At 40.7% G+C, this 16,133-nt stretch overlaps 2 protein-coding genes across 11 annotated transcripts in view; both read left to right on the forward strand.

Moving 5' to 3' along the window:
• The window catches only part of HTR7 (5-hydroxytryptamine receptor 7), a 670,153-nt gene that overhangs the window by 14,195 nt on the left and 639,825 nt on the right, over positions 1-16,133 (forward strand). The gene's annotated exons all lie outside the window — the stretch shown is intronic.
• LOC103004448 (heterogeneous nuclear ribonucleoprotein A1-like) lies at positions 7,331-8,406 on the forward strand. Of its 2 annotated transcripts, XM_057530957.1 has the most exons (2): positions 7,331-8,081; positions 8,208-8,406. In XM_057530957.1, the coding sequence occupies exons 1-2, from the start codon at positions 7,331-7,333 to the stop codon at positions 8,375-8,377; spliced, it is 921 nt and encodes a 306-aa protein (XP_057386940.1). In that variant the 3' UTR covers positions 8,378-8,406. The 2 variants fall into 2 exon arrangements, with proteins under 2 accessions (XP_057386940.1, XP_057386939.1); XM_057530956.1 differs by having other exon boundaries at positions 7,331-8,406.

Raw genomic sequence — 16,133 nt, forward strand, 5'->3', positions numbered from 1 at the left:
TTTGTATTCTCACTTTCATCCTGGCCTCTGTTCTGATTCAAATTCTGTATTTCTGGGCATTCTGATAATATTTCCCAATCTTTCAAAGAGAGGCAGCTGGATAGCTTTCTTCCTTCCAAACGGTTCTTTCATCTGGAACATCAAGCAGAACCGTCCACCTAAAGGGGGCTATCAATATTTATAGTCTATCATGGGGAGACTTAAATGACATGCTTCAATCCATCTGTAATCAATCCAGCCCAGCTGCCTGAATATTTCAGAATTTTATTTTGGGAGATGTATGTTCTATACGTTTGGTTTGAAAAAGTCTCTGATATTCACAAGAGAAGTCTTTGCAGATTCTCCCGTTTAATAAATAGATTGCCTCACGGTTTTATACTTGATAGTTTTCTGAATACTGCCAGGCTCCTACCACTCTGGCTTCCTTTCTGGGTCACAAAGGTGATAGTCCTTTGTTAGCAATTTCTTCTTCTTTTTTTTTTTTTTTTGTATTTTATTTTATTTATTTTTTTATACAGCAGGTTCTTATTAGTTATCCATTTTACACATATTAGTGTATATATGTCAATCCTAATCTCCCAATTCATCACAACACCCTTCCCCTGCTGCTTGCCCCACTTGGTGTCCATACGTTTGTTCTCTACATCTGTGTCTTTATTTCTGCCCTGCAAACAAGTTCATCTGTACCATTTTTCTAAGTTCCACATATATGCGTTAATATATGATATTTGTTTTTCTCTTTCTGACTTACTTCACTCTGTATGACAGACTGTAGATTCATCCACGTCTCTACAAATAACCCAATTTCGTTCCTTTTTATGGCTGAGTAATATTCCACTGTATATATGTACCACATCTTCTTTATCCATTCGTCTGTTGATGGGCATTTAGGTTGCTTCCATGACCTGGCTATTGTAAATAGGGCTGCAATGAACATTGGCGTGCATGTGTCTTTTTGAATTATGGTTTTCTTTGGGTATATGCCCAGTAGTGGGATTGCTGGGTCATATGGTAATTCTATTTTTAGTTTTTTAAGGAACCTCCATACTGTTCTCCATAGTGGCTGTATCAATTTACATTCCCACCAACAGTGCAAGAGGATTCCCTTTTCTCCACACCCTCGCCAACATTTGTTGTTTGTAGATTTTCTGATGATGCCTGTTCTAACAGGTGTGAGGTGATACCTCATTGTAATTTTGATTTGCATTTCTCTAATAATTAGTGATGTTGAGCAGCTTTTCATGTGCTTCTTGGCCATCTGTATGTCTTCTTTGGAGAAATGTCTATTTAGGTCTTCTGCCCATTTTTGGATTGGGTTGTTTGTTTTTTTAATATTGAGCTGCATGAGCTGTTTATATATTTTGGAGATTAATCCTTTGTCCGTTGGTTCGTTTGCAAATATTTTCTCCCATTCTGAGGGTTGTCTTTTCGTCTTGTTTGTAGTTTCCTTTGCTTTGCAAAAGCTTTAAGTTTCATTAGATCCCATTTGTTTATTTTTGTTTTTATTTCCATTACTCTAGGAGGTGGATCAAAAAGATCTTGCTGTGATTTATGTCAAAGAGTGTTCTTCCTATGTTTTCCTCTAAGAATTTATAGTGTCCGGTCTTACATTTAGGTCTCTAATCCATTTTGAGTTTATTTTTGTGTATGGTATTAGGGAGTGTTCTAATTTCATTCTTTTACATGTAGCTGTCCAGTTTTCCCAGCGCCACTTATTGAAGGGACTGTCTTTTCCCCATTGTATATCCTTGCCTCCTTTGTCATAGATTCGTTGACCATAGGTGCGTGGGTTTATCTCTGGGCTTTCTATCCTCTTCCATTGATCTATATTTCTCTTTTTGTGCCAGTACCATATTGTTTTGATTACTGTAGCTTTGTAGTATAGTCTGAAGTCACAGAGTCTGATTCCTCCAGCTCCATTTTTTTCCCTCAAGACTGCTTTCGCTATTCGGGGTCTTCTGTGTCTCCATACAAATTTTAAGATTTTTTTCTTCTAGTTCCATAAAAAATGCCATTGGTAATTTGATAGGGATTGCATTGAATCTGTACATTGCTTTGGGTAGTATAGTCATTTTCACAATATTGATTCTTCCAATCCAAGAACATGGTATATCTCTCCATCTGTTTGTATCATCTTTAATTTGTTTCATTAGTGTCTTACAGTTTTCTGCATACAGGTCTTTTGTCTCCATAGGTAGGTTTATTCCTAGGTATTTTATTCTTTTTGTTGCAATGGTGAATGGGACTATTTCCTTCACTTCTCTTTCTGATCTTTCATTGTTAGTGTATAGGAATGCAAGAGATTTCTGTGCATTAATTTTGTATCCTGCAACTTTACCAAATTCATTGATTCGCTCTAGTAGCTTTCTGGTGGCATCTTTAGGATTCTCTATGTATAGTATCATGTCATCTGCAAACAGTGACAGTTTTACTTCTTCTTTTCCAATTTGTATTCCTTTTATTTCTTTTTCTTCTCTGATTGCTGTGGCTAGGACTTCCAAAACTATGTTGAATAACAGTGGTGAGAGTGGACATCCTTGTCTTGTTCCTGATCTTAGAGGAAATGCTTTAGGTTTTTCACCATTGAGTATGATGTTTGCTTTGGGTTTCTCGTATATGGCCTTTATTATGCTGAGATAAGTTCCCTCTATGCCCACTTTCTGGAGAGTTTTTATCGTAAATTGGTGTTGAATTTTGTCAAAAGCTTTTTCTGCATCTATTGCGATGATCATATGGTTTTTATTCTCCAATCTGTTAATATGGTGTATCACATTGAATGATTTGCGTATATTGAAGAATCCTTGCATCCCTGGGATAAATCCCACTTGATCATGGTGTATGATCCTTTTACTGTGTTGTTGGATTCTGTTTGCTACTATTTTGTTGAGGATTTTTGCATCTATATTCATCAGTGATATTGGTCTGTAATTTTCTTTTTTTGTAGTATCTTTGTCTGGTTTTGGTATCAGGGTGATGGTGGCCTCATAGAATGAGTTTGGAAGTGTTCCTTCATCTGCAGTTTTTTGGAAGAGTTTGAGAAGGATGGGTGTTAGCTCCTCTCTAAATGTTTGATAGAATTCACGTGTGAAGCCATCTGGTCCTGGACTTTTGTTTGTTGGAACAGTTTTAATCACAGTTTCAATTTCATTGCTTGTGATTGGTCTGTTCATATTTTCTGTTTCTTCCTGGTTCAGTCTTGGAAGGTTATACCTTTCTAAGAATTTGTCCATTTTTTCCAGGTTGTCCATCTTATTGCCATAGAGTTGCTTGTAGTAGTCTCTTAGGATGCTTTGTATTTCTGTGGCATCTGTTGTAACTTCCCCTTTTTCATTTCTGATTTTATTGGTTTGAGTCTTCTCCCTCTTTTCTTGATGAGTCTGGCTAATGGTTTATCCATTTTGTTTATCTTCTCAAAGAACCAGCTTTTAGTTTTATTGATCTTTGCTATTGCTTTCTTTGTTTCTATTCATTTATTTCTGCTCTGATCTTTATGATTTCTTTCCTTCTGCTAACTTTGGGTTTTGTTTGTTCTTCTTTCTCTAGTTCCCTTAGGTGTAAGGTTAGATTGTTTATTTGAGATTTTTCTTGTTTCTTGAGGTAGGCTTGTATTGCTGTAAAATTCCCTCTTAGAACTGCTTTTGCTGCATCCCATACGTTTTGGATCATTGTGTTTTCATTGTCATTTGTCTCTAGGTATTTTTTGATTTCCTCTTTGATTTCTTCAGTGATCTCTTGGTTATTTAGTAACATATTGTTTAGCCTCCATGTGTTTGTGTTTTTTTACATTTTTTTCCCTGTAATTGATTTCTAATCTCATAGCTTTGGGGTTAGAAAATATGCTTGATATGATTTCAATTTTCTTAAATTTACTGAGGCTTTATTTGTGACCCAAGATGTCATCTATCCTGGAGAACATTCTGTGTGCACTTGAGAAGAAAGTGTAATCTGTTGTTTTTGGATGGAATGCCCTATAAATATCAATTAAATCTGTCTGGTCTGTTGTGTCATTTAAAGCTTGTGTTTCCTTATTAATTTTCTGTTTGGATGATCTGTCCATTGGTGTAAGTGAGGTGTTAAAGTCCCCCACTATTATTGTGTTACTGTTGATTTCCTCTTTCATAGCTGTTAGCAGTTGCCTTATGTATTGAGGTGCTCCTATGTTGGGTGCATATATATTTATAATGTTTATGTCTTCTTCTTGGATCAATCCCTTGATCATTATGTAGTGTCCTTCCTTGTCTCTTGTAACATTCTTTATTTTAAAGTCTATTTTATCTGATATGAGTATTGCTACTCCAGCTTTCTTTTGATTTCCATTTGCATGGAATGTCTTTTTCCATCCCCTCACTTTCAGTCTGTATGTGTCCCTAGGCCTGAAGTGGGTCTCTTGTAGACAGCATATATATGGGTCTTGTTTTTGTATCCATTCAGCGAGCCTGTGTCTTTTGGTTGGAGCATTTAATCCAATCACGTTTAAGGTAATTATCGATATGTATGTTCCTATGACCATTTTCTTAATTGTTTTGGGTTTGTTTTTGTAGGTCCTTTTCTTCTCTTGTGTTTCCCACTTAGAGAAGTTCCTTTAGCATTTGTTGTAGAGCTGGTTTGGTGGTGCTGAATTCTCTTAGTTTCTACTTGTCTGTAAAGCTTTTGATTTCTCCATCGAATCTGAATGAGATCTTTGCTGGATAGAGTAATCTTGGTTGTAGGTTCTTCCCTTTCATCACTTTAAATATGTCATGCCACTCCCTGCTAGCTTGTGGAATTTCTGCTGAGAAATCAGCTGTTAACCTTATGGGAGTTCCCTTGTATGTTATTTGTCATTTTTCCTTTGCTGCTTTCAGTAATTTTTCTTTGTCTTTAATTTTTGCCAATGTGATTACTGTGTGTCTCGGCGTGTTTCTCCTTGGGTTTATCCTGTATGGGACTCTCTGCACTTCCTGGACTTGGGTGGCTGTTTCCTTTCCCATGTTAGGGAAGTTTTTGACTATAATCTCTTCAAATATTTTCTCTGGTCCTTTCTCTCTCTCTTCTCCTCCTGGGACCCCTATAATGCGAATGTTGGTGCATTTAATGTTGTCCCAGAGGTCTCTTAGGCTGTCTTCATTTCTTTTCATTCTTTTTTTCTTTATTCTGTTCCACAGCAGTGAATTCCACCATTCTGTCCTCCAGGTCACTTATCCATTCTTCTGCCTCAGTTATTCTGCTGTTGCTTCCTTCTAGTGTATTTTTCACTTCGGTTATTGTATTGTTCATCTCTGTTTGTTTGTTCTTTAATTCTTCTAGGTCTCTCATTTCTTACATCTGCTCGATCTTTGCCTCCAATCTTTTTCCGAGGTCCTGGATCATCTTTACTATCATTATTCTGAATTCTTTTTCTGGAAGGTTGCCTATCTCCACTTCATTTAGTTGTTTTTCTGGGGTTTTACCTTGCTCCTTCATCTGGTACATAGCCCTCTGCCTTTTCATCTAGTCTATCTTCCTGTGAATGTTAGCAATTTCTTGACATAGAAAATTTGCCTTTTCTTTTTATGGGAGTCCTAGGGGGTTCATCTATTCACATCTTCAGTATTTATTGATTACTTAATCTTCATTGGTTACTCTTTTATATCCTGAACAAAAGCAAATAAGGCCTCTGCTGTCTTGAATCTTACATTCTAGTAAGAATAAATAGGCAAGAAACAGATAAACTAAACACACACACACACACACACACACACACACACACACTGATTCATTAGTAATAAGTGCCACATGGAGAATTAAAACAGAGTGATATGTTAGAGTGGTTGGTCATGGAAGGCCTGTCTGAGGAGGTGACATATACATCGTGATGTAAATAACATGACGGAGCTGGCTATGTGAAGATCAGGAGGAAGAACATTCCAGGCAAAGGCAGCAGCTGGTGCAAAGGCCCTGGGCCAGTGTGATTGGGGTAGAGAGATCAAAGGGAAGCCCAGAAGGAGATGAGAGTAGAGCAGTGGTCACAACTCATATTGGGATTTGGGACAGGTAAAGAGATTGGATTTTATTCTAAATGCAGTGGAGGCCTTGTAGAGTTTGAAGTCTCGGGTGACATGATCTGATTTGTGCTCTTAATAGTTCCTTGTGGTTACTTTGTAGAGAATGAAATGGAGAGGAGTGTGAGTGAAAGCTGGGAGACCAATGGGAAGGCTTCTGTCGTTGTTAAGATAAAAGATGATTGAGAGGAGTGAAGATGGAGGAAAGTGGAGGGGTTCAAGATACGTCTGGGAGGCACATTGGCAGGACTAACTGATGGATTGGATGTGGTGGGCGAGGGACAGAGAAGAAAAAAGGATGACTATGTGCTTTGGGCTCAAGCAACTCAGTTGATGGTTATGCTGTTGATCAAATAAGAGAGTAGCAGAACTGGTGGTGAAAATCAAGAGTTCTATCCTGGTTTTTTTTTTTTTATCCTGGTTTTTAAAAAAATTTTATTTTATTGATATATAGTTGATTTACAATGTCATATTAATTTCCGCTGTACAGCAAAATAATTCACTTATACATATATAATACATACATACACACACTCACACACACACATACACACACATTCTTTTCCATATTCTTTTCCATTATGGCTTATCACAAGATATTGAATATAGTTCCCTGTGCTATACAGTGGAACTTTGTCGTTTATCCATTCTATATATAATAGTTTGTATCTGCTAACCCCAAACTCTCAATCCTTCCCTCCCCCCACCCATGGCAACCACAAGTCTGTTCTCTATGTCTGTTTTGTAGATAAGTTCATTTGTGTCATATTTTAGATTCCACCTATAAGTGATATCATTTGGTATTTGTCTTTCTCTTTCTGACTTCACTTAGTATGCTAATCTCTAGGTCCAGCTGTGTTGCTGCATATGGCATTATTTCATTCTTTTTTATGGCTGAGCACTGCATTCCATTGTATATATGTACCACATCTTCTTTATCCATTCATCTGTTGGTGGACATTTAGGTTGTTTCCATGTCTTGGCTATTGTGAATAGTGCTGCTGTGAACATAGGGGTGCATGTATCTTTTTGAATTATAATTTTGTCTGGATACATGCCCAGGAGTGGGATTGCTGGATCATGTGGCAACTCTATTTTTAGTTTTTTTTTGAGGAACCTCCATACTGTTCTCCATAATGGCTGCACCAATTTACATTCCTACCAACAGTGTAAGAGGGTTCCCTTTTCTCCACACCCTCTCCAGCATTTGTTATTTGTAGACTTTTTAATGATGGCCATTCTGCTTTCTGCCCGTGGACACCACCGAGTAAGCATCGTTGACGTCTCCCCCCCGCCCCTCCACTGCCGTCATGTCTAAGTCAGAGTCACCCAAAGAGCCCGAACAGCTGCGGAAGCTCTTCTTCAGAGGTTTGAGTTTTGAAACAACCGATGAGAGTCTGAAGATCCATTTTGAGCAGTGGGGAATGCTCACAGATTGTGTGGTAATGAGGGATCCAAACACCAGGCGCTCCAGAGGCTTCGCGTTTGTCACATATGCCACTGTGGAGGAGGTGGATGCGGCCATGAAGGCAAGGCCACACGAGGTGGATGGAAGAGTTGGGGAACCAAAGAGGGCCGTCTCAAGAGAAGATTCTCAAAGACCTGGTGCCCACTTAACTGTGAAAAAGAGTTTTGTTGGTGGCATTAAAGAAGACAGTGAAGAACATCACCTAAGAGATTATTTTGAGCAGTATGGGAAAATTGAAGTGATCGAAATCACGACTGATGGAGGCAGTGGCAAAAAGAGAGGCTTTGCTTTCGTAACCTTTGATGACCACGACTCCGTAGACAGGATTGTCATTCAGAAATACCACACTGTGAATGGCCACAACTGTGAAGTAAGGAAAGCCCTATCTAAGCAAGAGATGGCTAGTGCCTCATCCAGCCAAAGAGGTGGAAGTGGTTCTGGAAACTTTGGTGGTGCTCGTGGAGGTGGTTTTGGTGGGAATGACAGCTTTGGTCGTGGAGGAAACTTCAGTGGGCGAGCTGGCTTTGGTGGCAGCCGCGGTGGTGGTGGCTATGGTGGCAGTGGGGATGGCTATAATGGATTTGGTAATGATGGTGGTTATGGAAGAGGCGGCCCTGGTTACTCTGGAGGAAGCAGAGGCTATGGAAGTGGTCGACATTATGGAAACCAGGGCAGTGGCTATGGCCGGAGTGACAGCTATAACAACGGAGGGGGCGGAGGCGGCTTTGGCGGTGGTAGTGGAAGCAATTTTGGAGGTGGCGGAGGCTACAATGATTTTGGCAGTTACAACAATCAGTCTTCAAATTTTGGACCCATGAAAGGAGGAAACTTTGGAGGCAGAAGTTCTGGCCCCTATGGTGGTGGAGGCCAATACTTTGGCAAACCCTGAAACCAAAGTGGCTATGGTGGTTCCAGCAGCAGCAGGAGCTATGGCAGTGGCGGAGGTTTTGATTACTGCCAGGAAACAAAGCTCAGCAGGAGAGGAGAGCCAGGGAAGTGACAGGGAAGCTACAGGGTCAGCAGATTTGTGAACTCGGCCAAGCACAGTGGTGGCAGGGCCTAGCTGCTACAAAGAAGACATGTTTTAGACAATACTCATGTGTATGGGCAAAAAAACTCGAGGACTGTATTTGTGACTAATTGTATAACAGGTTATTTTAGTTTCTGTTCTGTGGAAAGTGTAAAGCATTCCAACAAAGGGTTTTAATGTAGATTTTTTTTTTTTTTTGCACCCATGCTGTTGATTGCTAAATGTAATAGTCTGATCATGACGCTGAATAAATGTGTCTTTAAAAAAAAAATGGTGGCCATTCTGACTGGTGTGAGGTGATGCCTTATTGTTGTTTTGATTTGCATTTCCAAGAGTTCTGTTTTGAATGGTAAGTTTGATATCATTAGACATTTGGATATAAGAGTCTAGGATTCCAGAGAGAAGTCAGGACTGGAGATACAAATTTGGGCGTCATTGGAAATGATATTTAAAGCCATAGGGTGGGGTCCAGCTACCGCTCCTTAGCAAGATAAAATATTTAGAGGTCAAGAGAAGAGGAAGAGCCAGCAAAGTTTAAAAAGGGATGGGCAGTGAAATAGGAACACCTGGAGAGTGCTATCACGGAAATTAAGGGAAATGTTTTGACAAGGATAGAATATCAACTGTGTCAAACGCTGTTGTAAGATAAAGCTAGAAAAATGGCCAATCAGTTGGGTGACCTTGAAGTCACTGGTGATCTTGAGAAGAGAGGTTTCAGTGAAACAGTGCAATGGAAGCCCCGGTGGAGCGAGGTGAGGAGAGATTGGGAGGAAGGAAGGAGAGGCATTGACTAGAAACAGCTCTTTCAAGAAGTTTAGCTACTCACCTGGGAGTCGGGAAACCTGCATTCCAACCCTGTATCTGCTGCGTTGTACCTTCGTGATAATTATTTATGTGCCTGTGTTAAATTCCATTAGAATGGGCAAGAACTTTGACTTCGATTTTCCTAGCATTTGCAGAGCTCCTGGCACCCTGTAGGCGCTGAATCATATTTGTTGAATGAATGGATCAATGGATTAAGGAATATCCTACTAGAATAGAAACACTTTAGGCTCAAGACTGTGTCTGATTCATCTTCTTCAGGCTCATGTACACTAGTGGGGATGCAAAAATATCCCTGAATGAATAAATGAGTCTGGTAAACTTGGGAGTAGAGTAGGGGAGCTTGGTGTGGAAAGGTCAGGGATCTGGGCTGTTTAGACCAGGATTCCCATAGGATTGGGGAAGGGCACAGAAAGCTCTGTTAAGACAGAAGCCAGGGGACAGTATACAGATTCTGTTTCTGTGGCTCCTAACTGTGACCTTGCGTAAGTCACTGTACCTTATTTCTAAACCTCGTTCCTCATGCGTGATAGAAATATCTCCATGAAGTTAATATGAGGAATAAATGAGATTATATACATGAGGAGTTTAGCCAAGGGTCTGACCCATATAAAACAACCGCTGATTCAGAGCATTGTTATTATTACTAATATTAATATTAATAATAGCTGTGCCAGGGAATTGAGTTCTACCAGCTAGTCAGGGCAGCTCTCTGGGACTGGAGAGTTGTTTGAACGGGAAGGTTCACTGATGCCCTTTCTGAGTCTTTTCTTCTTTCATCCTAAAAGGAAAAAGTATCAATAAATCAAGTTTGCCTTTAGGAAAAGTCTATATGGGGTCTTGATGAGGCTTCAGGGAATGCCAGCCTGCTTGCACACCACCCTACCTGTCCAATGATGCCAGAAATAGGGGCCAAGGTCAGTTCCATGATTTACTTCAGATGCTGCTTGAGGCATGTCAGGGACTTGAGTTCATTCATGCTGAGGTGTGCTCAGTGGGTCAGTCAGGAAGGATAAATGATTGGTACCTTGTATAATGTTGTAGAGAATGGGGAGGGGAGAGTTTGTGGTACACCATCACTCCTCAGATAACATCCTGGCTGTCTCCTGCTCTTGCCCTTTCCTCTGTGTACTTCCTATGTGTCACAGGAAGTATAGGGGCTGCTTCTGTTTTCCTGCATATACCATGTCCTTCTTTGCTTCCATGTCCCAGTACATTCTGTTTCCTCTGCCTAGAATGCCCTCCTCTTTTCAGCCTATTTCCCAAGCATTCTTCATGACGCAGCAAAAGTGTCGTGGTCTCCAGGAGGCTGTCCCTGACACCTTGGTCTGGCTTAGGTGCTCCTCCCAGGCTCTCCCTGACCACTCTGAGCTTCCTTCTCTATTACCATCAGGCTGAAATGTAGTTGATTATATTTCTCTGTCCCCCACACACCAAGTGCTGAGGTTTGTGGGGACAGAGACATCTTATTCATCTCTGTTTGCTCCCAGCTTCTGTTGGTGTGTGGAAAGTCTCAATAAATATTGGCTGGAGAAGTGAACGAATGAATGAATGAATGAATGAAACTGGCAACAATTGACTATTTACTTGTGTCTTGAGTATGAAACAGGAAGGGAAAATGAAAGAGGGACATAGAAGCCACACCATTTATGACACAGTTCTGCTTCGGTGGGTCTTGTTTCCTTACTCCCTTGAGTGGGTACCTCATCATAGCTGCCAGAGCCTTTTTTCTGTATCTTTGAAGGCACAGTTCTGTTTCTCATGGCTTATGAAGATGCTGTGGATTTCATTTCCAGGATGTCCTGTCATCAAGGTCCCCGTGTAAGGATGGTCAGTATAATAGGGTTTTTACCTGCAGAGCGTATTATGTGAGCGTCCCCAGCAGCCTTATTGGGTTAGCTTCCAAGCCCCAGGGGCAAGACTAGACACTGGAGACAGTATGATGGGATGCACTACAGCCACGGATATTTCAAATATATGTACAAAAAGAAATCATGTGATGAAATCTAACCTTGCTTCCAGAACCTCTCATTGCTCCATCTTTGGTGAGTCCGAGGCATTTTTCCATTTACATGCTGGTTCCTGTCTTGATTCTTCTTCCAGGGAATAGCTCCTACCCTGGTAAATTCCTAGGAGACTGTTACATTCCCCTCAGATATCATTTGTGTGTAGCCTTGTGATAGATTATAGAAATGGCTCCCAATTCTTCCCATGTCTGTTATGCCTTTCAAGTGTGACTTTACAGCCCTTCCCATATTGACTCTTGGCATGGCCTTCTAACTTGCTTTGGCTGATGGGACTTTAGCAAACATGATGTAGGCAGAGACTTGGAATTTGCCTTCTTTTGCTGCTTTTGGGAACCCTGTGACTGCTATCATGTGAGGAAGCCCAGGCTGGATGACGAGAGACCCAGGGCTTAGTCCTCCGATTTCCCTGGCTGCCAGTTACCAGTCAGGTGAATGAAGCCATCCTAAACTACTCAGGCACCAGCAGGTCTGCCACCTGACCACAGACATAAGAAAACCCACTCGAGATGGACTGAAGTTGCCTGGCCCAGAACGGCCCCCCTAACCCGCCAAATAGGGAGCTGAATAAATGGCTGGTGTTTAAACCACGTGGTTTTAGATTAGTTTTTACACAGCAAAGGCTAACCGACAGCAAGCCTTTGGTGTTTTGACCCTCCTTTCCCCTGAATTTATGTTCCCATGTTGATTTGTTTGTGTTATAGCACAATGTCCATAATGTTCTCTGGATGGCTGTTTATAAGTCTACCTTCCCAGTAGACCTTGGATACTCCAAAAGCAGCAGTGGTGTCTGGAGGACTAATAGGATTTGCTCACCTAAGGCCTATCCCAGTGCCTGGACCAAGAACGCACTCTGGAAATGTGGACGGGCCAGATGAGAATGTGCAGCTCAGTTGTGAGGTCTTTGGATCTTGGCTTCTGTGTCACCAACAGTCTCTTCACTTATTTCTTCCCCTCTCCCCAGCTAGGTCTCCAAAACCTGATGTTTGCTATACTCGTGACATTTTGTATTTTCACATTCTCTTTTATAGTTATGGTGGTCTTTTACCCATCCTTATCCTATCTTTGGGTATCTATAGATAATAAAGTCCCCCAAGTTTTTTAAAAATAGGATTATATAGTCATAAAAGACACTACCGGAATAAATCCTTTTGGTGGAATCCAAGTTTCCTTTTTCTAAATTATAGTTTTCAAATGGCATTACGTGATGATTGATTTATATTTTCTTTGGATTTGATTTTATTTTCAATGTGGAAGATTTATATTTTCAAAATGAACAGTTTTTCCACTGAAAGCTATTAATTTCATCTTGTCTAAGGTGATAACTCTTCAAACAAATTCGTTCAATGTGTAGCTTCGGTAAAAATCTTTGACTGATTGTTGGCATTTTGGGAACCCTAGAAAGTCAGTCATAGGAAGGAGTCCTTCAGAGTCAGAATGAAGGAAGAGGAAGGTAACTCAGGTAATAGTCATTAACAACTCCCCAAGAAATTTTTGTTGGATAAATGCCCAGTGAAGGATTAAATGTTGCCTTGTATCAGTCAGACTCTGGGCTACATGCTGACCGTCTCTTTGAATCTTCCCAACAGCCCCACGCGGTAGGTTCTATTATCTCCATTTTACAAACGAGGAGAGGCTTAGAGAGTTTAATCAGGTTATCCAGAGTCAGAACCTGGAATCAAACTTGGGTGTGTCTGATTTCAGCGCTGGCATCTTAACTCTTATGCTTCACAGAGAAGTGGATAGAAAATATGGTCTATTCCTTTTAGGTCGTGTATCCTCTTTTAAAGATGAAAATCAGATAACATATCTAGACCTTGGAGGTTCACCTAGGAGCATGATATCAGCACCTTGAAATATTCTGTACAGTGATCGCATAGGGGCCGACCTTGGTGTGTATGTTGCCCCATACGCATTCCTAACTGCCCAGAAGTTCCAGGTTTGGCATGTCAGTGGTCAAATTAACAGACAAACAGAATCAGTGCGTGTTAAAACTGGAAGGGACCTGGGCTAGTTCCCATCTCCAGGTCTTACCCTCTACCCTTCTCCACTGTGTTCTCTTCCCTGGGAAACTGATATGTTCTTTGGCTTCTGGTTGAGTTCAGCCAATGGCAAGTCCAGGGAAGGATATCAAAGGGACATCGAGCCCTTCCTGCAAGGTGATCACCTTGCCCTGACTGGGCCCCTTGATGGGAAGTCGCTGCTCCTCTCAAGGTGGCCCTTGCTACATGACTCCTTCCTTTTGGGTCCTGTAACTGCCTCCTTCCCTCCTCCCTTTGGACCTTGGATGGTGATTATTCTTCTGTGCCTGCCCTGTCCTTTGTAGTTTCCCTACCTCCTGCCCATACCTCCGTGAATAGTCTCCTTGAATTATCCTAATTTGAGTCTATTTCTTGCTGAGACCCTGATTGATAGAGAATTCTAGAGATTATGTAGTCCAACCTTTACATTCTATAAAGAGAAAACTGAAGCACAGAGAAAGTAAGTCCCTGTTGAAGCAACTGACTAAGTGGCAGAACCAGAACTTGGAAGGCACACTGGACTGACTTGTCCAGTGACTCCAGTGACGAAAGACAGTGACTGGCACAACATAAGTTGAGGAAGTTGTTCATTTATTTCCCTTTTTTGTAGAGCAACTTTTCTGGGTCACATCTTCCTGTGATGACTTTGGCCCATGTCATTGCTCAACTGTACTTGGGCAACTTCTCAGCTATGACTTTTGCCTTACCTTGGGTGCTCTAGAATAAAAAAATTCATGAATAAGCTTCTGTGTTTATCTGGTTACAGATTTAAAAGCAATGTAGGCAGATGGTTTGTGTGTGAGTGTTATTAATGTCTTTCAGGGTAAATGCTTTTTGTTCTTTAGGAAAGGCAGGATTTTCATCAGCTTAATAACATCCACAAACCAATATGGCAGTGAATCAGGTTCTTACCATCAGCTTCTTACCATCAAGGGAAGAATATCATTACACTGTTTATTGATAACAATTATTGAACGGTATTCAATTGTAATGACTGAAACTTGGCTTTTGTCCATGCACTAGCACAAGATAAACAGTCAATAAATAAAAGTCTGTTGAATTATTGAATGAATGAATATTCATATGAATATTCATATTGTTGAGTGGGAAATGTTTTAAAGTCAGCAGTAGCACCTAATCTGTCTAGAGCAGATTCTTCATTCTTTGACCTCTCAGGTGTTCTCTGTTGGCTATTGAAATCTGATAAAATTAATTAAAATTGTATTGATGCCCTTTTTTTTCTTGTTCCTTTTCCATACCTGTGATGATGTAGAAAGAGCACTGCTTTCAGAATGGAAAGGCCCTGCTTTTAGTTCTCATTCTGTGACTTCCTTATTAACTGTAAGGTATCATTTCACTCTCTTTGAGCCTCAGTTTCCCCATTGTGAAGTTGGGTTGGTAATACCTTTCTCCTGGGGTATTTTGGTGGTAAAAATAAAAACGTATATGCAAGAGTGCTTTTTTTGTAAGTTGTGGAGATTGTTGCTTTTACTGTAGTATTAGGGTGTTACAACTGTCCTTTGAAACAACAGACTTGGCAGGACTGTGGGGTCTGTGTTGATGTTTTAATCCTTGTATGTACTAGTTCAGATGCTTGGGATCTTCTCCCGGTATCTGTAAAAGTCACTTGTAGTTCTTATGATTCTAAAGAAATAACTCAAGAAAATGATCAGAAACCACATTTCCTATAGTGGATATCCCCCTTTTGTGGGTTGGGTCATTCTAAGAGCCTCCAGGTCCTTGCTCCAAATAATAATGGTCTGAATTCATGTTCAATTCCTCTTCTCATCAACTCTTTTCCCCCCAACATCTCTTTCAATGTGTTGGGGTCCTTCCTTCCCTCTTTGCCCACACCCTCCAACAACAAAAACAAAACCTAAAAGCCGTTACTCTCTTTAGCTGCCTGGGAACAACTTAAAAGATCTGTATTATTTTATTATGTAGAACAATTTGTTTCCCTTCAGCCCCTTTCTCTCTCATCAGATTAGCCTAGAACCTTCCCTTTCACGACCTAGGGGCCGTGTCATCCTAAGCAACAGAATGACTTTTTCCCCCAGAGGTGAATTCTTCACTTTCTCCGAACACAGAAGCAGCTTTAGTAAGTGTTTCCCCCTTTTTCAAAATAGGAGATTTTCCTTCCTGATAAATATAGATGTAGTTATGATTAATAAAATGCAAATTTACTTAAGAGCATTTAAGCTATCATAGCTTTTCGTCATTCTGTATTTTTTCAGACAACCGATACTAAAAGTACAATTACTACTAAGTGTGGGCTTGAAAAATGTTTTGACATTTAAAAGGGGTCCTCATTTTTGAAGGAGGACAGGAATCCCTGGGATGTACCTTTTAGATTGTGAGATACTGCCTGAACTCTATTCCTCCCCAGAACTAGTGGGACGCTAGCTGGTGCCAGTCTAAATGAGGTTCTTTGCACAGGACCTAGGATGGAATTGAGGGGTTTCGTTTCAGGTTTATACACTGAAGAATAAGGCTGAACCAAAGCTAGTGTCCAGGACAAAAGTGAGCTTGGGAACCATGAGGACAGTTCGAAAGCAGGTAGGCCACAGAAGTAGAAACCATATATCAGGTTAAGCCTTCATGGGGCAATTTGGGGTTGTGACTCCAAATTATCCACAAATCATTGGCTGTTTGGGAGAAGTTATGGGGGAACGGGGTATGCTGTTCAAAGACAATGTCCCAAACCCAGCAGATCCCTCTTGACTTGGTTCCCAGCCCTAGACATGTCTG

This window comes from Balaenoptera acutorostrata, chromosome 16 (genome assembly GCF_949987535.1).
Source record: "Balaenoptera acutorostrata chromosome 16, mBalAcu1.1, whole genome shotgun sequence".
Classification (NCBI taxonomy): domain Eukaryota; kingdom Metazoa; phylum Chordata; class Mammalia; order Artiodactyla; family Balaenopteridae; genus Balaenoptera; species Balaenoptera acutorostrata.

Excerpts from the sequence above, each read along its gene's own strand:
- LOC103004448 (XM_057530956.1), top strand. The coding sequence starts at position 7,331 with ATGTCTAAGTCAGAGTCACCCAAAGAGCCCGAACAGCTGCGGAAGCTC.